Source organism: Argopecten irradians, chromosome 6 (assembly GCF_041381155.1).
Source record: "Argopecten irradians isolate NY chromosome 6, Ai_NY, whole genome shotgun sequence".
In the NCBI taxonomy this organism is placed as follows: domain Eukaryota; kingdom Metazoa; phylum Mollusca; class Bivalvia; order Pectinida; family Pectinidae; genus Argopecten; species Argopecten irradians.
In genome coordinates, this window is record NC_091139.1 from 34750243 (window position 1) to 34776483 (window position 26241).

At 34.0% G+C, this 26241-nt stretch overlaps 1 protein-coding gene across 2 annotated transcripts; it reads left to right on the plus strand.

Annotated features, from left to right (window-relative positions):
* Positions 1–3: 3 nt before the first annotated feature.
* Positions 4–22173, plus strand: LOC138325716 (TLC domain-containing protein 4-like). Of its 2 annotated transcripts, none has more exons than XM_069271554.1 (7): positions 4–132; positions 9235–9463; positions 9735–9824; positions 10111–10169; positions 16127–16224; positions 17874–17947; positions 18800–22173. In XM_069271554.1, the coding sequence occupies exons 2-7, from the start codon at positions 9291–9293 to the stop codon at positions 19122–19124; spliced, it is 819 nt and encodes a 272-aa protein (XP_069127655.1). In that variant the 5' UTR covers positions 4–132; positions 9235–9290; the 3' UTR covers positions 19125–22173. The 2 variants fall into 2 exon arrangements, with proteins under 2 accessions (XP_069127655.1, XP_069127656.1); XM_069271555.1 differs by lacking the exon at positions 4–132 and adding an exon at positions 8688–8739.
* Positions 22174–26241: the final 4068 nt, after the last annotated feature.

A 26241-nucleotide genomic window follows, 5' to 3' on the forward strand; every position in this document is an offset into this window, starting at 1 on the left:
TGTCTACAGCTGCGTTACAAGCGTTTACGTGAACAACTGTTGGCGCCATGATTGTTTAGTGTTGACGTAAATTTTGCCATTTATGATAGACTTACGGAAGAATATCTCATGGATATTTTACTTGCAAAACTGGTAAGTGTTCTTTATGGTTTGTTAACACATATTGTTCTATTAAAAATCATACACGAACGCTACACATGAGGTAGGCCTATATCAGAGCAGCACTCGCTGAACTGCAGTTTTGAGTTCGATCGATTTTGGACGTGTTAGCACCGAGATCCTTAGTCTTCGGGTCGTCCGGTAATTCGACATGGCGATTTTAAAATGTCCATCATTCAGTTAGGCCTATAGTTTGAACAACGAAGGCATATGAAATCGCCAGGTCAGATGTTGTTATAATTATTGGTCATAGCTGGAATAGTTTTAAATGACAAGAAGCTGACAATGCAAAATGTAAAAAGCTTTTTTGAGTTAGAATAAAAACAAATCCATCAACTTAATAAGAGTCGTCCCTGTCATAACTAGATCTACTTCTTCCGATCATCGATTGTTTCTAAGGAAGTTGTTAACATTTTAGTTATGTTAAATTGAGGCCTGGTTACAATACGTAACAGCGCTAGCGTGACGTTCCATTTAGCTGAACGTTCCAGTTTTTCCGGAACGTTCCTGACGTTCCGCTAAATGGTACGCGACAATCTGCTGGAACGAACCAGTTTGTCTGGCACATCTAGCCGTGTGTTCCATTTAGCGGAACGTTCCGAGTGTGCCAACTTGGAATGGGTTCGTTAAATGGTATACTCACGGTCCTTTCACGTTCATAGAACACGAAATCAAGCAATGGCGGACAACAGCCTGGTAATTTAAGAGTAGTAAATAAATGGTATTAGAAATTAATGCTATGCTTCATATTTAAAATACTAACAACGATCATTACACTTTTCTCTGTCATTTTCGTTGTGTTTGTTGATAATGAAGACATGCACACTTTTCTCGGTTGTAACATGGAAGTTCAGTGGCAGGGCTTTTTCTAGATAAATTGGTTAAAGGCCCCTGTGTGAATTTGGGAAAATTCATCGGCATATTAACATAAATGTTCTTTTGTTAAAAGGCAATGAAATGACCAAATATGCATTTTATCTCATCTCTTTAATCTATTTTGTCTTCCAGGATTTTTGCCAGGCCTTTATAGGGTTCGGTAAACTGACCCAGTCCCAACTGAAAAATAACACTGTATTTTCCCAAATCAGTCACTATTTTCCCAATCATGGCATTAAGTTAAAACCGCAAATGATATCTCAATATACCTCCAGTATCAGTTATTAATATATAATGTCCTGTACGAGTCCGTTCCACATAGGAAACATCATTTTTTAATAGTTTACGTTTGCTGAAGCGTCCCGATTTCAGTGGCAAAGTTCCACAACTTTTTGGACTTTACAATCAAATGCATCCGAAAAATGGCGGCCATTACAGGTGAGTCGGCTGGCCGAGAGCGCAGGAAAACTAACCGGGGTACGGACGCAAAATATCAACCAGACATAAAAATATATAGGATTATAAATGGCAATCACCAATTAATTAACATTTCAAGCACAATATCTTGGGTCCTGTCAGTTGGTTTTTTTGGCACGTGGCCCACTTTCAGTGTGGTAAGTCTGCTATTCAATTTGTTAAGTATCGGTTGTAAATCAAAAATTTTGTTTGAATCCATACATTGTAGTTTGTGTATACATGTAGTATGTTTCATTTTCAAACGTCTTTGACAATTTAAATCTTTAACATGCAATATAAATCACATGTAACAGCAACAAAAATAATTAAAATCATAAATTTATCATTTTTTTATTACTGAACACTGACTCAATAGTTAATGAATATTGAGTCAGACTAAATTGAAATGATGATGATAATTTCCCATTTTTTAGAAAACACCGATATGAATTTGCCTTTAAAAAATCCTACATAAAATGGGATAATTCATGTATCACGTTATTCTCGATAATGTTTGTGCATGACTTTTGTTTCTTTTGGTGATGAAATGACATCAACAGATGATATCCCGTGCGAGCGAACATCATTTTAGAAGGAAGATTACAAATAGTTACATTCCATCTTACACCACCGGAGAATCCAAGATACTAATCCGGCACAAACATAATTACGCATCAGTATCACGTACGTGTAACATGTATCAGTTCCATTACTGGTTATAATACAAATTGTTCTGTCTGATGTCAATGCTAGCGATTTTGAAAGTTCATCAAGAAATTCTGACCATATGACACTTACAGTCTGTGACATTAATTTTGTTTGCTGCAAGTAATTTGAACTAGTAAACCCTGTGATTTCACTAGTGGAAATTAAATACACAATCGGGCGGGGAGCCACTTGTCAAATCGGACTAGTTCATTACAATTAGCACTACTATATACGGCCATGAAATTACTTGTCATGGGCATCAGACTAGTGCTTAAAGTCGCAGACTGCACTTACATAATTAAAATGTGCTGACATTACATGAAAGTCAGTACGTGTCACTCGATCAACAACTGATGTTAACAATAAATGTATCTATAACGATCATTTTTTATCATATCCTTATTAATTGGCATAAAAAATAAAGTCAGATTCAAACTTTCATATTCTTTTACTTCATAAAAATGAATAGTTTAAAAATGTAACTAATTATACTGGCTACCAAGGACACCCATGGCAGGGGTTATTCTGTGGCCCTGTCATTTACAGTTTTTATCCCCACCCAATAGGTCTTGGATCAATGCTACAACTAAATATGAGAAAATAAAACCATTCTCCTGAATGTGTTCTAAAAACACTAATTTCAACATCAATCTGTATGAACCTAAATCATTATGATGTTACAAAGTTGTGTGTATATTTATTGTTCAAACAAAGGTTACTAATTCTGTGATCATGACCGATAGGGCATAAGGATGGATGATGACCGTATAAAAGTCATTGTATGTGCAATCGCTATATGTAAACGTTTCATGAGCCGCAGTGAGCAAGTGGTTAAGAAGTCATAATTGACATATTACCAAAAATTCTCCACCTGTTCTCAGGATTGCAAGTTCGATTCCCATATGGGGCAGTTGCCATACAGGAACTGACTGCTGATCTGTGTTTTTTCCCCGGAGTGGTTTTTCCTACACCTGTCGGCAATGGAGCATCCTGAAATAACCATGGTGGTTGATCGGACATTCAATTGTTAAAACCAATAAATGTCAGTGATTTTTGCATATGATCATTTCAGAGGCCTGCACCTTTTAAGTTGGGAAAATTCTACATTTTTCCTTCCTTGAAATGCATATACAAAAATGTATTTAGCATAGGTTTTTTTTTTATTTGGGAAAATATTAACATGAAATTGGGAAAATACAGCTAAATTTCTGTAGGGGAAGGGGCCGAATTTTCGGCCCCAAAAAATTCGTCCCCAAATGCACCCAAAAATATCACTGTTGATAGTACTGAATTCGAACATCATCATTTGTTCAAGTCTTTTTAATGGGATCAAAATGAACATGTTTCTAACTTTGAAATTTGTCTTTAATTTATTGATAACATTCCGATCCATCATCTTCTATATTTCTTATAATTATTTTAATTTATATGAGCTAGAAATTGCAATTGGGACAGTTAACGATGTAGACTGAAAAATGTTATTAAGGCTTTTGGTCTATATATATCTTGACTATAGCACTCTTAAATAAATAGTGAAAACTAGTCCCACAGGAAAATCATAAGTCCAAAACTTGTCTAGACAATTTTAAGTTTTGTAAATTACTGTTGCTGTTATTTGGGATTTTCTAATTATTGCTGCTGTCTCATTCTGACATGTACATTAAACTTATATGATATACCACTAACAGATAAACCATGTTATAATAATGTGTCAATGTACATAAGATAACAAGTACAACATCAAAATAAATCAGAGGTCCATCTCAATATATCACTATCAAGTATTTATATCTAATTATTACAAATAGAGTAATCAACCAAGTAATATTTTACCGACATATATATATTAGCTAGGTATATAGTCGACGTCTTACTCAAGAATTTTTTTTCTGATTACGAACACGCCCACATGTCTATCTATCTATAAAGGCTTATCTGAAATATTGATGTCCATCGGCCTAATTATCAACATTTTAAAATATTGAGGCAGGCAATTCATTTTACTGAGGACAATATTAATATCACAGGTAACTTATGTACAATTATATGAACAAATAACTATAAATCGGATTCAGATCTCTGAAGGCCTTTTCACATCTTTCACCATTAGATGATCAATTAGTTGAAATGTTTAACAACAAAATCTGGACAAGCTGCTGGCCATGGTGGGCAGCTTAAGCTAGATTACGTCATATTTGTCAAATTTGAATTCCATCAAATCTTCTTCTAAATTATTGCTGAATTGTTTGAAGTTTTACAAAGATTTTGTTTGACAACATCTTTTTTATACAATACACAGTAAGTTTCAGGCCAAAAATATAACTTCAATGTATGTGTACTTAACTTTGATAATCGACTAAACAAGACATTCCAGAGACAATGATGGTATTATACAAATGTGTAGACCCTATATATACAAGTCCTGTTCCATTTGACTTGTCAAAACGTCATTTATAAGCAAATCCAGCAAACTTTTATTTTTATCTCACACCATTGTACCTGTGTATTTTATTTTTAAGCACCTTTATAGCTGATATTACAAGTTGTTAACTATGTTCAGTGTTGTGTGTACTTATCAGTAGTGGTTATCATAGCTGAGACAGTGTATTAGTCAATTATAATCATTCTCACATAATATGACCATGTATCTACTGGTGTATTTGCATCTATCTACATTAAGATTCAGGAAGTCATTAAAACAGTTAATAGAATATATACATATGTACATGACAATATCATCTGAGAATAAACACACACACACACACACACACACACACACACACATATATATGATAAAATTAAAACACACATAAACACACACACACACACACACACACACACACACACATATATATGATAAAATTAAAAGAAAAATCCTTACGGACGAAATCTATAAGAAATGAAAACAATAACGACTGACTAGTGAGCACTTTCGCCCCATTCAAGGGAGTTTTTTAAGAACTCCCTTGAATGGGGCGAAAGCGCTCACTATTCAGTCATTACTGTTTTTATTTCTTATAGATATATATATATATAGTAGCACTATATCTGCATGACCTTAAGTAAAGTTGCAGGTGATCGTGTTAATCTGATAACAAGTATATAGACTTGACTTAAAATTGAATTAAAGGTCACTATCTTACAGGATAATAAGTATTATATGTGCTACATATAGTGTGAGAAATTCTCTCATGATCATTCTGCATCTAATTGTTGCACATTACATGACACTACATATACTTAATTACTGCACCCTGGTAAGTATGTTTTATATTCTAGTACCTATATCTGATGGAAATTAAGTTATATGATTATGGAATTTATTGTTATATAGCTAACTGGCAGGCTACTAGCAAATATGATTGAATGTATATGAAGTCTAATAAATAAGAAGTTCTCTAATATTTTTTGTAAAAAAAAGAAGACAAGCCATAGCCACAAGCTTGGATTGTGATGATAGGGATTTTGCATGCCTCATACATGGAGATACTTTTCACTTTTTAACATAATATTACTATACAGAATTAATCAAAGGAATCTTTCTGAAATGTTTTGCTATACCTGATATACTTGATTCCTACTTTGGGTACTTATATTTATATACTTTGTCTTTTCTTGGGACCACTTAATACATGGCAAATTTGACCATGCATGCCAATACTTCTACAAAAGTTACACCACAGGCAGTCATAATAATATTCTAAAATTATTTATAGAATATAGTTTCAGTTTTGGGGTCCGTCTCATGATCATATAAAATGGAATCCCCTTATGTAATTACAGTAGACTTTGAAAAAAAGTGGGGTCCTTTAATTTTCATTTTCCATACATGGACATGTTTTTAAAACAAAAATAGTATGGGGATGGACGGCATTACATTGTAACGGCTACGCAAACCCTGAGTGTATCAGTATTTTCTAAATATGCCTTAAAATATATTCCCTACGTTGCAACTTTAAAGATGCTCCACCGCGGACAGAGCATAAATGATATTCATTATTTTATTGTTTTATCGTGTATATATTTGTCTAATAAGCACAAAAAATAATATAAAATAATTTATTTTGCCTTTGGTGCATGCACAATCAGTACTTCATTCCATATACGATATAGTGCCACAGATTTTTTTCGGGATGCAATTAATTATTTTTCATATTTTTAACTTGAAGTAAAATTAGAAGCTCAAACTTTTCAATGTTGGTAATGGTGTAAAGTACCTAACTTTTGTAACTGAAGAAAAATACTAAATCGTCTGCTCCTGTTTTTAATAGTGAAAAAATATCATATGTCGGCGGTGGAGCATCTTTAAATAATAATATTTAATTGAAGGGTATTTCTTCTTACTGGGATCTATAAGCTTTATATCATAGCATTAGATAGCAATATATCTAATGACCTTCATACAATGTGCATATGTTTAACCCGATTTTAGAAATCCACATGGCCAGCATATCACAACTATAGCTAAACTGTATATGTACGTGCCATGCATTAATGTCAAGGTATAGATTATACAGCTAACAAAGTTGGGTTACTTTCCCTTTAATATTTTATTGGCATTATTGTTTAATTCCCTACCTGACATTCACCCACAGAACCAGAGCCAATTGCTGGGGATGCTGTACATATGTAATAATGTTGTCTATTGATTTCATTAGTGGTCTGACAATACAATTATATAATTAAGCAAGTCTGTAGAGCTTCACATTATCACATGTGCTTCAAAATGAATTAAAGACTTAAGCTTTTGCCCAATAACATTGATAACATCCTTGTATTATAATGCCATTTTAGGGTCATTGGTTAGTATATATGCATGACCATTAAGACAAGGAAGTACCAGGTTTTTGGTGATTATAAACCCACCCCAGAAAACAGGTGTGTGGCTCATTTTTAAGAGTGAGATCAACAGATGGTGGGCTATTCAAATCGCTTTTTGTCCGTGGTCCGTCGTCCGTCCTTCCGTCCGTCCGTCCTTCCGTCCGTTAACAATTCTTGTTACCGCTATTTTTCAGAAAGTACTGAAGGGATGTTTCTCAAATTTCATATGCAGGTTCCCCTAGGGCTCTAGTTGTGCATATTGTATTTTGGGACCAATCGGTCAACAAAATGGCCGCCAGGCAGCCATCTTGGATTTTGATAGTTAAAGTTTGTTACCGCTATTTCTCAGAATGTACTGAAGGGATCTTTCTCAAATTTCACATGTAAGTTCCCCTAGGGGCCTAGTTGTGCATATTGCATTTTGGGACCAATCGGTTAACAAGATGGCCGACAGGCCGCCATCTTGGATTTTGACAATTGAAGTTTGTTACCGCTATTTCTCAGAAAGTACTGAAGGGATCTGTCTCAAATTGCATGTGCAGGTTCCCCTAGGGGTCTAGTTGTGCATATTGCATTTTGGGACCGATCGATGAACAAGATGGCCGACAGGCCGCCATCTTGGATTTTGACAATTGAACTTTGTTACAGCTATTTCTCAGAAAGTACTGAAGGGATCTGTCTCAAATTGCATGTGCAGATATCCCTAGGGGTCTAGTTGTGCATATTGCATTTTGGGACCGATTGATTAACAAGATGGCCGACAGGCCGCCATCTTGGATTTTGATAGTTAAAGCTTGTTACCACTATTTGTCAGAAAGTACTCAAGGGATCTGTATCAAATTGCATGTGCAGGTTCCCCTAGGGGTCTAGTTGTGCATATTGCATTTTCAGACCCATCGATGAACAAGATGGCCGACAGGACGCCATCTTGGATTTTGATAATTGAAGCTTGTTACCACTATTTCTTAGAAAGTACTGAAGGGATCTGTCTCAAATTTCATGTGCAGGTTCCCCTAGGTCCCTGGTTATGCAAATTGCATTTTGGTACCGATCAGTGAACAAGATGGCCGACAGAGCGCCATCTTGGATTTTGACAATTGAAGTTTTTTTCCGCTATGTCTAAGAATATACTGAAGGGATCTGTCTCAAATTGTATGTGCAGGTTCTTCTAGGGGTGTAGTTGTGCATATTGCATTTTAGGACCGATCGGTGAACAAGATGGCCGACAGGTAGCTATCAAGGATTTTGATAATTAAAGTTTGTTACCGTTATATATCTCAGAAAGCAGTCAAAGGATCTTTCTGAAATTTCATGTGTAGTAATATGTAGTAAAAGCTTGAAAAGCAGAGAAAAGATCCCTCTTTCCTTTGTCAGACAAAGATCGTTCTTAGGTGGGCGCCAAGATCCCTCTGGGATCTCTTGTTAAGAGTGAGATGTTGTAGTTCATAGTTTTAAAGACAAGCCAGGCACCTTTGATCCCTATAGACATCTGTCTCACTAGTAAGTAAAGAGATTTTGATGGGTGTGATCACTCATGATCATCACTGTATGATGTACGTATGATGTAAATTCTCAGTATATGTGTATCCTAGTCCTCGGACACGATTTAGCATATATATCTCCATGCAGATAAAAGTATATAGGTGCATTTTACCTCAAGGTTTGATATACCTAGGGTTCGTAAAATCAAGATTCATATGGTTTCAATATCTTACACAGGTAAAGATTTAGATTAAGAAAATGATGCAGCTTGTTAATATTATTTTTTATGTTCATAGAGAGATTTACAAGGAAAATATCATTCTCATTATCTTAAAGTTTGTATTGACAATGCATGCGCACATCTTTGCTTAATGAATTGAAACTTGGAGAAGGATTTCTTCCTGTTACCTTGATATTTCCCAATATCTGTAATCAAAAGGCCTAAAAAGTCTCTCTGACTGGTATCACTTCATTCTTATAAGGAAGTATAAATAGAAATATAACTGTAGTTCAGTAGTTAGTAGAATAAAAAAAAAGCTCATTACTTCATAGCATAATGCATGTATATATATATTCTTCCTGTATTTTTGTCCACAGGCCCAGGGCAGTCAGATGATTTAAATATGATTAACCATATACTCTGTCACATCTGTTACAGCTACCGCTACATTACGTTGGTTAATGCTGATTTAACAAATGTATATCTGAATCCAATGTTTGACTATTTTTCAGACTGTGACGAGGTAAACTGCTGTTTTATATCAAGCGTCCAAACATAGAACACAGCCATGAGTCGAATGCACAATGGATTGGTGTTTGAGTTGACCTACTACCCAGTGGTCATCTTGACGTTTTGTTTGACTATGTATCTGTACAAAAAACTTTTTCCTTGGATTTCTCCAAAGCTGTCAAAGTCCTACACAACTCTTTCTATAGTGGACCAGAATGAATGGAATGCTAGGTAATATTTTTGGGGTTTTTTTGTGAAAATACTAGTTGCAGTAAATAAGTATTTAGTCATGATCTAATAGAATTTTATTGCTTGCAAAAACAATTTTGGTTTACTATATATTACACTGTATATATATACTATAATAAACCACCTGCTTTTCGTGTACGATAAAATTTCACATATTTCATTGACAATGAGAAATTGTTTTAATACTGTATGTCATTGTTTATTATGTACAGTGCGATATGCGTTTATATATATACTGTACTGTCTATTCCAGGTTGTCATCATGTCTACACTCTACTGTGGTCAGTGCAATATGTGTTTATACTCTACTATATGATGAAGAAGTTGTCAAGGATCCTGCCTGGTAAATATACTACCACAGCATTACATATTGTATCAATAATATTAAAATGGTTAAATACTGTATAAGTCAAGGGATACTTAATCAAAATTTAGAAAATCAATGCATGATGTTTTCTGTAACTTTGTATATGATTTTGCTGTCATGTTTCCTTTCAACGCATGTTTATTTAAGTTCCATAATAATGTGTACCTGGTACTTAAGGTGCTTGATGTGCTACTGCGACATCTTCATTGATTAGTATAACCTCATCAGTTTGGTTTAAAATAACTTCTATATTCTATCACAGGAGTGACAGGCCTGTGATAAGAGTAAATTGTGCCATTCTGAGTGGATTTGTTATGGCAGGTAAGTAAAGCTACATTAGTAAGGCAATAATTTGATTCCAAAACTTATTCAAATAAGAAATAGAATATTATATGTGAAAAAAAACTTTAATGTAGACCATCCCTTCTGTGACGTCATACGTTTGTAACGTCGCTATCCGGATCCCGGCAAACATATTTTATTTCTCCGTACTCATCTATCAACTCGCTTCTGAAATCGGCATTCGAGCAAGTATTTTGTCTAAGAACCTTTTCGAGTGCTTGCTTGAAGTGTATCAATTTAAAGGTATGACAATCGATAAATTTAGCATAATTTTGAAGATTCATGCATGAAGTAAAATCCAAGAATCATAATAGTTGCTAAACCATCAGATGGAATACACATGGATTTATGGGGACCCAAAATGAAAAACTTCACGTCAGTAGTATCAAATGAATGACCGTTATCATTATAATTGTATACCTATCTTTTTGCAGAATACAAATAATTTTACACAGTATGTGTATACCGAAGTTAGTAGTGTTTTGAATGGAAACATTTGAGTTTCCAGCTTCAATAGACACTCAACATAGGTTACAAGTATACTAATTTTTGTCTGGAAAAGGGCAAACAAAATACGGATATAAAATTGATGGAAAATATTTTCATTTCACTTTTTGTTAAAATTTTTACTTATAATTTGAAAGATGCTATAACGGAAAATAATCCATGTTAATATAGTATATCACACAGAGCAAATTATTTGTCCCAGAAAAAGCTGATATATTTCCTGCTGAATTAGAATCTTTGAAAGTTTGAGGTCAGGCCTACATATAAATTTAACTTTGAAACTGGTTCGTTATATTTTATATAATAAATAAATGAAATCATCAAGATATGTTATTATTGTGTTATATGGTATGCTCCAATAATATAAAAGATATAGAAACTAACAAGGGTAAATGAATAACATAAAACGTTGAAAAGTGCTACGGATTCGCCTATATTTTTTTTAACATTTTCAGGCCAAAATTTAAAGGGTAAATCGGTCATATTTTGAAAATAATGTGGTGAGGTATACTTTTTATTGGCTTTTCTTATTGCAAATAAGCCTATCTTCATGGAAATTCTAAAAAATTCATTTTTCTTGAGATCATTTTTTCAGAAAAAAGAAAACATGACTATTTTGATGCAATTTTTCACTAATATTGGGTCCGGATTTAATTTTAAAATAATGATATTTCATTTTATTTTGGAAAACCCAGCTTATTGGATATAGTTATGAATTCTATATCACATAGCTACTGAAGGTATGAACATGTTACAGGCATATTATTTATATGTTAAGGGTTGTTACACGGAGGAAATATTCATTTTAAAATCCTTAAAGATGCTCCACCTCCGACAGAGCATAAATGATATTCATTGTTCGAACAATAATTGGTGTTTAATCGTGTATATATAAGTCTAATTAACACAAAAAAATAATATATTATATTATAATATATAATTTATTTCGCCATTGGTGCATGCGCAATTAGTACTTCATTCCATATAGGATATAGTGACACAGAATTTTTTCGGGATGCAATTAATCAATTTTCATATTTTTATGTCATCTGACCCAAAGGGTCAGGATGACCTATAGTCATCATGCACCGTCCGTCGTCGTCCGCCGTGCGCCGTGCGTAAACTTTTCATTCAAACAACTTCTTCTCAATAACCATAAGGCCCAAAGTACTCATATTTGGCCTGTAGCATACTGGGATGAAGGGCTATCAAAGTTGTGAAAATAAATGACCTTGACCTACTTTCAAGGTCACAGGGGTCAAATAGGCTAAAATCTTTGAACGACTTCTTCTAACTAACCAAAAGGTCCAGGGTACTCATATTTGGCCTGTAGCATGCTGGGATGAAGGGCTACAAAAGTTGTGAAATTTAATGACCTTGACCTACTGTCAAGGTCACCGTGGGTCAAATAGGCTAAAATCTTTGAACGACTTCTTCTAACTAACCAAAAGGTTCAGGGTACTCATATTTGGCCGGTAACATGCTGGGATGAAGGACTACAAAAATTGTGAAAATTAATGACCTTGACCTACTTTGAAGGTCACAGGGGTCAAATAGGCTAAAATCTTTGAACAACTTCTTGTAACTAACCAAAAGGTCCAGGGTACTCATATTTGGCCTGCAGCATGCTGGGATGAAGGGCTATCAAAGTTGTGAAAATAAATGACCTTGACCTACTTTCAAGGTCACAGGGGTCAAATTGGCTAAAATCTTTGAACAACATCTTCTTACTAACCAAGAAGGTCCAGGGTACTCATATTTGGCCTGTAGCATGCTGGGATAAAGGGCTACAAAAAGTTGTGAAAATAAATGACCTTGACCTGTCAAGGTAACTAGGGGTCAAATTGGCTAAAATCTTTGAACGGGTTCTTCTAACTAACCGAAAGATCCAGGGTACTCATATTTGGCCTGTTACATGCTGGGATGAAGGGCTACAAAAGTTGTGAAAGTTAATGACCTTGACCTACTTTGAAGGTCACAGGGGTCAAATAGGCTAAAATCTTTGAACAACTTCTTGTAACTAACCAAAAGGTCTAGGGTACTCATATTTGGCCTGTAGCATGCTGGGATGAAGGGCTACCAAAGTTGTGAAAATAAATGACCTTGACGTACTTTGAAGGTCACAGGGGTCAAAAAGGCTAAAATCTTTGAACGACTTCTTCTAACTAACCAAAAGGTCCAGGGTACTCATATTTGGCCTGCAGCATGCTGGGATGAAGGGCTATCAAAGTTGTGAAAATAAATTACCTTGATCTTCTTTCAAGGTCACAGGGGTCAATTAAGCTGAAATCTTTTAACTACACTTAATTTATACTCCATCTTTCTTTAGCGCAACTTCCTTTTCCTGTTTTTTTTTCATACACACCTACTTTCTCATGAATCAAACTTACTTCTTGCTCTGAATATCTCCATTGGCGGGGGATCTGAATGACTATGTCCTTGTTTACATAATAAATAAATGAAATCATCAAGATGATATGTTATTATTGTGTTATATGGTATGCTCCAATAATATAAAAGATATAGAAACTAACAAGGGTAAATGAATAACATAAAACGTTGAAAAGTGCTACGGATTCGCCTATATTTTTTTTAACATTTTCAGGCCAAAATTTAAAGGGTAAATCGGTCATATTTTGAAAATAATGTGGTGAGGTATACTTTTTATTGGCTTTTCTTATTGCAAATAAGCCTATCTTCATGGAAATTCTAAAAAATTCATTTTTCTTGAGATCATTTTTTCAGAAAAAAGAAAACATGACTATTTTGATGCAATTTTTCACTAATATTGGGTCCGGATTTAATTTTAAAATAATGATATTTCATTTTATTTTGGAAAACCCAGCTTATTGGATATAGTTATGAATTCTATATCACATATTAGCTACTGAAGGTATGAACATGTTACAGGCATATTATTTATATGTTAAGGGTTGTTACACGGAGGAAATATTCATTTTAAAATCCTTAAAGATGCTCCACCTCCAACAGTGCATAAATGATATTCATTGTTTGAACAATAGTTGGTGTTTAATTGTGTATATATAATTCTAATTAACACAAAAAAATAATATAAACTAATTTGTTTCGCCATTGGTGCATGCGCAATTAGTACTTCATTCCATATAGGATATAGTGACACAGAATTTTTTCGGGATGCAATGAATCATTTTTCATATTTTTTGATGTTGTGAAACAGCATTCTTAGGTACGCTCGGAGAGCCTGTGCACATCTAAGCAATAAAACCACTCCGTGATGAAAATTTAATGTTGTTTAGTTCATTTTACATATTACTTGATAGATAAATAAATCGAACATTGGTATTAAAAATCACAAACATTGAATTTGTACATACATATGCACCATAGACGGTATGTTTTAAGTGTTCAGTAGTGACTCTATGATTTATGTATACCTACGCGTCATGTATGGTCCCAAAAATCACGAACAGCGCATTCTTCGATGTCTTCCTCCGCGGCAGACTTTCGGTGGATTTTGGATTGTGTATGTTTTTTTCAATTTTACGTAATTCATGCTACTGAACGATTAATGTAATGAAATGTTAGGAAGATAATTGCAAAAGAAAGTTCTTATAACGATTATAGATGTTTTTGTTTCGGTTGCATTGACGAACTATATTTGATGATATTATTGCGCAGTAATAGTTAATAGTAATGAGGTTCCTCCCTTGTTCTGTCACTGGGAGCTAGTTGTGCCTTTTGTTTATCGACAACTGCGTTATATATTGAAAGGGAAAAAGAACAAAGTTTACCAACATAAACTAACAAAATATAATGATAATATAGATCTATATATATATATATATATATATATACGAGCTACTAAGAATGACAAAAGGACTTATATTGGCGTGTAATGTACGGTAGCCTTACGAAGACTTGCTAAAGTCCGATGCATTGCATGAAGTTTTCTTGACATTATCGTTCTTATAAATTCAAAAGAAATTTTAGTGTTTTAAGTAACCAAATAATGTACCTTTTATTTGGCAAAAATATCTGGCCATGATTTATTATTATTCAAAAGTCGGCAAAGCAAAAATCACGATAATGTGTTCTTCACGATAATATGTCGCCAACCAGTACTGGGTCGCGACCAGTTATCGTGATTTCTTCGTTGTGTTTTTGGATTTATTAAAAAAGTAGCGACCTTTGAAGACTTAAAATTCGCATAAACTATCTGTAGTCTGTGTTACCACACATCACAAACATCACACATGATCAGGGGCCGCTGGATATAGTACAGTTCAGTTCTTACGAAGACTTGCTAAAGTCCGATGCATTACATGAAGCTTTTTTGATGTTACCGACTAGTGTTCTTGTGAATTTAAAATAAACCTGAGTTTTATATGTAACGAAATAATGTAACTTTTATTTGGCAAAAGTATTTGGCCATGATTTATTAGTCAAAAGTCGTCAAAGTAACCTATGTTATTTTCTAAAAAGGAAACAAAAATATATCCAGAAATCGTAATATTTCTAATGTTATGTTTTTCCGATAAATATTCTTAAATGTTAAGTGGATATGAAGATACGGCTATGTTAACTTATGATTTTTTTGTCTTTGAAGAGATGATGAAAATTCAACACTGCACACTTAATTAGTATACTAAATTCAATGTTTAAATGAAAAACCAATTTCTTTATTCCTTTGTTTGAGTCCTTCATTCAAAGCGTCTATGAGTGGCCTTAGCACTTTGATTAACTTAAAGTAAAATTAGAAGCTCAAACTTTTCAATGGTGGTAATGGTGTTAAGTAAGTAACTTTTGCAACTGAAGGAAAACACAAAATCGTCTGCTCCTGTTTTTGATAGCGAAAAAATACCATTTGTCAGCGGTGGAGCATCTTAAAATCCGGAATATTAAGTCATTAGTACATATCTTTAAGCAACCCTGTAAGAAAAATTAACCTGGTGAGATATGATTATAAGGTGGTTTTTGTGATCAGGGTATTCCTAATATCAAAATATAAAAAAATGAACAAAATCCTTGAGAGGAAACCAGAAGGCCTTAAAGCAAAGGATCTCATACAGAGTTATCTTCCCTTGCCAGAAGGCATTGATTGTTGCGTTATAAGTTTGTGTGCGCAAATTACACCTGTTTCTTTGAAAATGTATACGTTACACTCACACCTGACCTCATGATCTTCCTGCAACAGGGTAATTAACTGTGTAATATGTAACTTCAGAGTGTATGCAAAGAATTTTTAAGAAATAAGAATGTAGTTTAATACCTTGTGTTGTAATCAATTGCTGATAGTTATAAGAATGTTTTTGACTACAATTGTATAGATATCTATTTGTTACACAGTAACAAATACCTATTTTTTATACTGTATTTGCTATTTGTTATACAGTAAATCACAAATATATTACTGTATAGTATTATATTATATGCTTTAATTTGTACAGATTCCATTTTAATGATGATGGATGCACCCCAGAACATGGAGGCCATTATGTATTATATTCATCATGGGTCTGCAGCTTATGCCTACTATTTCGTGTTTGTAAGTGTATAATATATTCCCTTTGATATTGCCATAATATCCTTTAAGATTTTTCATGGACATTTTCTAATTATAAAGTTATGGCTTTGTAAAAGTGATTATGATATGGAATTTTAGTAAAATTGTATTTTTAAACTCAAGGAAACTTAACTGAGGATATTATTTATTTTTCCAATAAGATACTTTTTGGATCGCAAATGCTTATTTTTGTGATGCCTTAACACAAATGCAACACATAGGTATCCCTATGTCGGTATGGTCAGCGCGTCTGATGATTTTGATACTAGTTAAAATCTGTCAATATACGTGAGAGTTACAGACCTTCAAAATCATCAAGATAGATTAATCCAAGATTTCCGCTCGATAACATTAGTATTTATTGTTCAATTTCAACCAAATTTGATATATTGCTTAAAATTTACAAGAGTTAGGGACTTTAAAATCGTTAAATAGGCAATTTCTTGCTTTCCATGCAATAACATTTTAATACTTATTATCCGATTTAACCTAATGTTGTATATTACTTGATATCAATGAGATCTAGGATGGGTTTTATACTGGTCAAAATCCGTCAATAATATCCTTTAAATTTATCAAAACAGTCAATTTCTTGGCTAGTGCTCAATAAATTTTGTATTCATTATGTGATTTTAACCGAATTATTTGTATATTGCTAAATATCAATGAGATCTCAGATGGGTTTGATACTCATGGTCAAAATCCGTCAATATTTGAAAGTGTTATGGGACTTGATAACTTCACTTATATTAGTTATTAGCAATATTTTCAACTATAAATAACTTTTTTGTGATGTTTAAACTGCTATGCAGGTGACACATCCACTTCCGTGGAATTCTTGTTAGAACAATATGCTTGATGGATCGCCCACATACAGCAAATTACTTTGCGTTATGTATTGTATATGGTATAGTGTTTGCTCCAACATTGAATGGAAATGTGTGTTTGCCAGCAAGAAGGGTTAGATAGAGACTAGGAAGTTGAGCAACTTTACCTGTTCGTGTATGGGAATGTGTAGACTAGTCTACACGTAGACATACACGTTGACGTTATCTGCTAACATCAGGAAAACAACGTTTTGTGACATGTATGTGTATAGAGTTATGATTGCTAACTATGTTCAGCTATCAATTTCTGTTTTGAGCCTTATTCAAACGCAATTACACACTGTAATACAGCAGAAATCCTAAAAAAGAGAAATAATATCAAATACATTGAAATACAAAGGCATTCAAACCGAATTGTCTACACGTTTGTACATACGTTTAATCGCCGCGCTACAAGTTATGGCTATGTGTAAAAGATAGAGACAACATAAAATGATGATGTCATACACGCTAAATTAATGGAAATCCCCACCTACACATACCTGTACACATACGTAAGGCTGCTTAACCTCTCTACTGTCAGGCATTCAGTCAATATAGAGTACCTGATCAGAGATTAAAAATTATTTGACACTTTTGACAGCCATAGCATAACAATTAGCATTAATGTCTATTAACAAATAAGTTGGCTTGCACATTTTCTTTTTGAGAATTTGAAGTATAGGACCAATAAAAATATTAATTAACATGAGTTTAATATGTTAATAAGTATGTTCATTAACAAATTACTAATTTTTATTACAGAGCTATGGGGTCCTCACCTATTTTGCCAACTACAGAATTATGGCGGAGTTCTCCACTGTATTTGTAAATTTAAGGTAATGCTACAAAAGGATGACATTCTTCTTGTGTTTTATATATCTGGAGAATGAAATTTAAATACTGAAATAATTTATCAGTGTCTAAATCTAGTGTCTAGATTGGATTAGAAAAAATGCTAGTTATTAAATAGTTAATATCTTCAATATACTATCAATCATTTTGATATTTCTTTATAAGAATTACGGTGGTCAGGCCAGGTAATTATAAAAAAAATTATATTAAGTCATTGATTTATTAGGTTTCAAAATTAAAATCAATGTATTTTAATGTCCTGACTTTTTTTTCATCAGACTGAGAGTTCTCTTAACCCTTTGAATCAATACATGATCCTGAAATCAGAACTTTTTACCAGTAGATTAAATCAATCAATGAAATCTTTGCTATATTAAAACAGGTTTGATCCCAGTCTCATGATAATTCTAATTGGATACCTCATAATGTTTGTCAGTACTAGTATCTCCAGTGGTAATTGAATATAACTCTTTGTAATCTTCTGGCTAAAAATACTTTAGGGCTGCATGGATATTCTCTTTTAATGTCATTCAATCCCATGAACAAAATCAACCTTGTTTCTTCTCTTGGTGATCAGGGCCTTTGGGTGTCATCCTCGATATTCCCAGGGGTCATGGTCACATACGATCCCTACATGAATCTTATGTGACTGTAACATCTATTTTGATCTTTCAGAGTTACTTCCCTTCATTTCACTCTGTCAGTACTGATAGAGTTAAATGAAGGGAAGTAACTCAGACAGATCAGAATGATAACCTATATGTCAAAAATGTTTTGGTGTTTGTGTTATAGATGCCAGTGGGTAAATTAATGTTTGAACATTTATTATGTTTCAGATGGTATTTGGATAAAATTAACTGTGACAGGACTAGTACAATTTTCATTGTAAACGGCGTTGTCATGACATGTACTTTTGTTTCGGCCAGAGTACTTACTATGCCCAAGTTCTGGTACACTGTTTATACTTACCTTGGGTCAGAAGAATTCGCTCTTTTAGGAAAAGTTCCAACAGTGATGATAATCACCTGTTTGTTGTTGGACATTTTAAATATAAAGTGGAGTATACGCATGATAAAAGGTGCTCACAAAGTCGTACGGGCGAAGCTGGATAACAATAAAAATGAAGTAAGCCATGAGGAGAAGAGCGGAAAACTTGAATGAAGAGGATGCAGCATTTTGTCTTTCTTATAGTTTAAGATTAGTTAATTTTATTGCATTTTTCTCCATGTATGTGATGATGTTTTGTTTTCAGCAAAGGTGCTTGTTAATTGTTGTCACCTTTTAATGCTTACTTGATACACTTTGAAGTTTCATAATTGTGTCAGATTTGCTATAAATTACTGCATGGTATATGTGCACAAAATACATCATAGTCTTGGCTATATAAAATATACACAGGTCATGTATTATATGTGCTGTTATTAGGAATTCTCTTTCTGATCAATCAGAGTGTCTTCCCTTTGTTTAACTCAGTCAGTACTGACCAATCAAAACAAAGGGAAGGAACTCTGATAAATATGAATTGGAAATCTTAACTTATTTATCCCTAAAAATACATTTGAACTCTCCCAATTCAGAGGCTTACTCAGTCCATTATAAATTTTCAGTGCTGAATGGGTTATACTGGAAAATGACCTGTTCCTGTGATGAAATAAATAACCACATGAGCTGATCATTCAAATACTGCATGGGGAGTTAGATTGTCCTTAAATTATGCCAGCTGTTACACAGTAATAGGACGTTAAGCCTAATTAGCCATTAAAGATTATATGAGTATAAATTGTCTTTATATCTGAAAGATCACTGGTAAATGGCACAATGTCAGATACGATAATAGATAAATATTACCTGGTAAACTGTATTATGAGAGGTGCATGGGCAATTGACTTTGTGCTATGAAAAACAAAGGTAAAACTATTTAGGTATATCGGTTTCAGAAAAGAAAAAAAATGGGATTTATTTAATTTTGTTTTGTTTTCATAAATGTTTTACAAAATATTAAAAAAAAACTCAGTATGGTGTATTGATGTGTTTTAATGTCAAATTCCCTCAAGATTAGATTTTCAGTACACACTACATTGATTCAGTAATCACTATGAAACCCTGGTCCCTTTTATTCAAATTAATGATATAATACTAGTCTTGTCTACATTTAAATTAATATTGTCACAGCTGTCAATGTTGATTTTCGTCTTCTTCTTTTTTCAGACTAACATCACTGTAAAATAATATTACCACTACGTTTTGACATTTTTTTATATAGTTGTACATAGAGGTCAGCTAGTGTACTCCCAATATTCCCGTATTATTTGATAATGTCAGCCCAATTAACCTTTAACATAAATACAATCCCTGGATTGCAGCTCCACAGACGTCGTCAGCCTCTCCCTGAAAGTTTCGACTCCTAACCTGGACCGTCCTCAAGATGGCGAGTCGACAGTGATTGGCCAAATCACTGCCCGTCTGTGGATAGCTCACATCTTGTCATCTCCACCACAGCCAGCTGGGCGACTTCTCTACTGTTCTTGACAGTCGGTTCACTGCTGTTTTCCTGTCTCTGCCCTTCACACCCGATGCTGCAAACATTCTCCATGTTGAATGTGCAGGAAATCCTCTGCATCCGATCTCCACTAGGAAGACCCAAACACTCCATCCTAGGGCCCTGATGTCACCTGCCAATTCTTCATACTTCCCCTTCTTTCCCTCAAATGCCTCCTCACATCTTTCTTCCCATGGAACTGTCAATTCTACCATGACCATCTTTTTTCCCTGCGTTGACCATATGAGGAAATCTGGACTCAGATTGGTCGTGATGATATCAGGGAATACCAGTCTCCTGTCTAGAACGACCCTCATCTCCCAGTTCTGTGTGCCGTCAAGGATACCCCCCTGGTGAACAGTTGAAGAAGTGTGTCCTCCCTCTCCGCCTCATACAAAGTTGATGAATGTACAACTCTTAGCAGGCTTCCGCTTCTTAATTCTCTCCCTCTCCATGATGTCAGCCAGTTCCCTTAGCACCTTGTCATGGCCCCCATCTGTAGCGTCCTTGCGTAAGGGCGACATTGCATCCTGATAGTACATTTGCAAGGTTCCCTGGTCTGTTGCACAATGGACAGTATGGAGTCTCAGTCAAGCCCTATCTATGGAGGTTAGTAGGCGAGGGAAGTAGATCGTAAACTGACCTCAACAGGAACTGGATTCGGCAAGGTTCCATACGCCAGATGTCCAACCAAGACAGTCTTCTGTCTGTAGTTCCCCACCTCATCCATACTCCCTGGGCTCCCATCTCCACCACTTTGGCCTTCCTGATTTCCTCCTCTATTTTCGTGATGTGCAATGTGAGCGGCCAAGTCAGACGAGGTAGAAGTTCGTACTGGAAGAGCCACACCTTTAATTTCCCTGGAAGTCCTGTCTTGTCGATCGCTCTTAGTCCTTCTTTCACCTGTCCTTGCACCCTCCTGATATTGTTAGATTCATTAAGGCGAGCATCACACCACTTTACCAGACACTTGATTGGGTTGTTGACGATTGAGGGAATCTCTTCACCCTGAATAAGCATCGAGAACTTCTCCGTTACCTTGCTTCTCTTGATGATTAAGCTCTGGGACTTCCTGGGTTTGAACTTCATTCTTGCCCATTCCAGAGTGTCCTCCAGTGCAGTTAGTATCCACCGGGCCTGGACATGTGTTGTATTAGTCACTGTCAGATCATCCATGAAGCCTCTGTTGGGTGGTAGTCAAATCCCAGATGATGTGTTCGGGCCTCTACTTTCTCTGTCTGCTGCCTTGATAAATAGGTTCATCCCCATCACGAACATGGTACCAACGAAATGTATATAACTCCACTATTGATATACCCTCAACATGTCTTAATTTAATTGAACCCTGCTTGCCTCCACCATTTCTCAACTCGCATTTTAATTCCCCAGCACCCTGCCCCTCCCTCCTCTTGTCCCCATCCCCTCAAACAGTGGTACCAGCAAAGCTGCAATTTTTGTCATAAATAAATAAATAAATGTTACTTCAATCTTGTTCCTACCCTCATCCCCCCTCTCTTTACACATATACAATTACAATTCTGACATCCCCGTCCACCCACCACAGTAATAAAATTATTCTAATATAGAATTAACCATATATTGTTAAACCAGCTTAATTGTATAACCCCCCCCCCCCTCCTAATCCATTACAACTACCTCATAGATATATCCCTAGTCGCTAAACCTGCCTATATTATTAGGCTTTTTTAATTTTTTTTTTTTTTTTTTTGCCTAATATATAGACTATATATTAGGCAAAAAAAAAAAAAAAAATTAAAAAAGCCTAATAATATAGGCAGGTTTAGCGGACTAATATATCCCCACCCTACAATTCATACAATTGTAGTTTGTACTACTGATTCCTGTATATGTGTGTTACACTGTGTTAATCCTTCCTCATTATTATACACACACTCGGAGTACTGTCATTCTCTGACATTATAACTTGTATCTACAAATTACATACACGTTCCATTTCTAGTCTAATTTACCTTTTCACAATCCCATCTCCAACACACACTCTATAAAGTCATTTTAGAAGTTTTATTCTGGTGATCTAAATTTACCATAAAGAAATGAATTCTAACTGGTATTTTTTTCAATGCTCTCTCTTTCTTGTCTTTTTGACTTTCTTCATTTTATCAATAGGATAATATAGATATATCTAGTAGTATCTCCATTTGGTACATTATTTATGTGTATGTGTATATAATGTAAATGTCAAATCTACCAAAACTTGATGTATGTATAATTTTTATGTCAGACTCTGTAGCGTGTTTTAAATAAATTTGTTCTGCTGATTCCGCTAACACTGTTGAGGCATTCGATTAGTCTTAGAGTTACTTCCCTTCGTTTGAAATGTTTCATAGATCTGTTGGTACTGACAGAGTGAAATAAGAAGGACAGTAACTCTGATAGATCAAAATGCTGTTGAGGGAATTCTTAACCTTTTAACAAAATGCATGGTTTTTTTCATCATTTTGTTTAAAAATTTAAACTGGCATGAAAAGATCTGACTAAGTCTTGTTTTAGTTCTGGTACAGTATTTGGCTGAAACCTAAGTGTACAGACTGTCAACATTTCTTTGATATTTGAAACCACATATAATGCCATTAAATATATTAAGATTATTCTTTTTAATATCATTGTATTTGCTATGAAGTACCCTTTGCAGTTTTATCATTTTGACGTGCATTGTACATGTCTCTGTATGAAAAACCTTCCAATTTCCTAGATTTAGTTTGGTTTAGTTGAGCTGTCCTTAGGTAAAAATCCATTGTTTCCTGAAATATAAATCCTGTACTAATTTTCCTGAGTAAATGATATTAACCTGATCTTCTCAAAAGAGGGATGTTTCCTGAATTGTAAAACCTAATTTTCCTATGTAAATGATATTAACCTCTTCTCAAATGAGGGATGTTTCCTGAATTGTAAAACTTGTACTAATTTTCCTAAGTTAATGACATGAACTGATCTTCTCAGAAGGAGGGAATGATTAATTATCTCATGTCTAAAACCTGCTTCTGTTAAAACAACCATTACATGTAGAAATACTCTGTTGCTTCACAAATCTTCGGTTTAAGTATGTGTTTTTGTAAATCATACTTTTTTTTCTCTCACTGATTTTTAAAACTATGACCGGTGTTATGATTTAATTTGTAAGGATAGCCAGGTTTTAACTGTTTTTGTTTTGTTAAATGCATTTTAAAAGTACTTAATGATTTATGTTATTTTGATTTTTTTAAAATTATTTATCAACTCAGGATAATTGCATAAGGAGATTTTAACATTAGCTGAGTTTATGATGTTTTATTTGGAGTACAGTCAAATGTTGATTTATCCAACTTTGAAATTTCATCAATTTTGAAAAGTTCTATCCAACTATTTAACATTTGTAGGCATGATGAAGTTACAACATCATGAAGTTCTAGATAGAATATTTTAGATTGTCGCAGTGGAAGCTGTATAATACATCTTGTTGATAAATGATTAAATAAACATATAGGGATAATTGATTGGTTCGTGACTTGAAGAATTTAGATAATCCATGTAAAGACTAGTTCTCACTGTACACATGTACATTATTTGCAATGGATGTGCATATATGAGGCTAAAATGATGTAAATTAGGAAAGTTTTAATTGACATTTAAATGTTCCTATTAGTGGCTTACCTATATGTATACACCAGAATGATATTTTGTATATGTTTTGGTATATATTCCAGTAATCAAAAAGATCAATAGCAATTCAGTATTTCTTCTGGTAAAGAAAGTTATTCCCCTTTACGATTCAACTTGCCTGGAGTTAATTTACATTTTATTGTTATATATGATATATATCTAGATTGTGAAAATTTACCCGATTTGATATGATGGTTGTGCGAGTTCCTTTAATAATTTACATCATATTGTTGATAGATATATACAATGTACTCAAATTTTGTTCAGATGAAAATGCTAGTCCTCAATATTTCAATGATTTTGCAATCATTCGTAAAACACCATGAATTAAAGTAAAAACGTTTTTGATTTGTAGTGAGATTCCGGTTCATGACCTTTATTTCATTGTTAAAGTGTAGGTGTACTGGATGGCTTATTAACTTTATGGAGGTATCACAACGTTAAACACATGCTATACCGGTAAAAACTTCACCATAATATATATTCTATTGTTTTATTAAAACGATACAAAACAATATAATACAATACAATTTTAGATTTTGTTACTTAGAAGTCACAACTATACGTACATATCTTTTTTATCGACTGATGATGACTAGGTCTCATATAGGTTATTTATACATATTAAAGTGTTTGATATTATCCATGTGTTTCATATTATACATAATGTAGTTTATTGATACAATATTCCCCGAGTCTCATATTAGGTTATTGGTACAATTTTCCCCAAGTCTCATATTAGGTTATTGGTACAATCTTCCCCAAGTCTCATATTAGGTTATTGGTACAATATTCCCTGGGTCTCGTATTAGGTTATATGTTATTGATACAATATTCCCGAGTCTCATATTAGGTTATTGATACAATATTTCCTGGTCTCATATTAGGTTATTGATACAATATTCCCTGGGTCAATCATATTAGGTTATTGGTACAATATTCCCTGGGTCTCATATTAGGTTATTGGTACAATATTCCCTGGGTCTCATATTAGGTTATTGGTACAATATTCCCTGGGTCTCATATTAGGTTATTGGTACAATATTCCCTGGGTCTCATATTAGGTTATTGGTACAATATTCCCTGGGTCTCATATTAGGTTATTGGTACAATATTCCCTGGGTCTCATATTAGGTTATTGGTACAATATTCCCTGGGTCTCATATTAGGTTATTGGTACAATATTCCCTGGGTCTCATATTAGTTTATTGGTACAATATTCCCCGGGTCTCATATTAGGTTATTGGTACAATATTCCCTGGGTCTCATATTAGGTTATTGGTACAATATTCCCTGGGTCTCATATTAGTTTATTGGTACAATATTCCCCGGGTCTCATATTAGGTTATTGGTACAATATTCCCTGGGTCTCATATTAGGTTATTGGTACAATATTCCCCGGGTCTCATATTAGGTTATTGGTAATATATTCCGAGTCTCATATTAGTTATTGGTACAATATTCCCGGTCTCATATTAGGTTATTGGTACAATATTCCCTGTGTCTCCTATTAGGTTATTGGTACAATATTCCCGGGTCTCATATTAAGTTATTGATACAATATTTCCCAGGTCTCAATATTAAGTTATAGGTTATTATTACAATATTCCCCGGGTCTCATATTAGGTTATATGTTATTGATACAATATTCCCTGGGTCTCATATTAGGTTAATATATGTACAATATTTCTTGGGTCTCAAATTAAGTTGTTTGGATATGAAGTTGGTTTACTCTTCCTCGTGAGGAATATGTCTTTCTTTCATTAGGATTATTGTTTGGTTCTAGTCTGCGAATACATTCAGAATATCCGTTAACTTTTATTTATTACAAGAAAATTGTGGTTGCAGTCTTTCTATATCTGACTTTAACATTTTAAATTATTCTTTTTTTCTTGACAAAGTTTTTATTCCTGCCAGAAATGGACTTTGGTTACAAAATCATGATTCTTTTGAGTTGAAGTCTTTGTACGACAATTAAATTGTTGAGCATCTGAAATAGGTTAATTAATAATGCATGATTGTCATGACTGAACTTTCTATTAGTAAAAGTAAAGAACC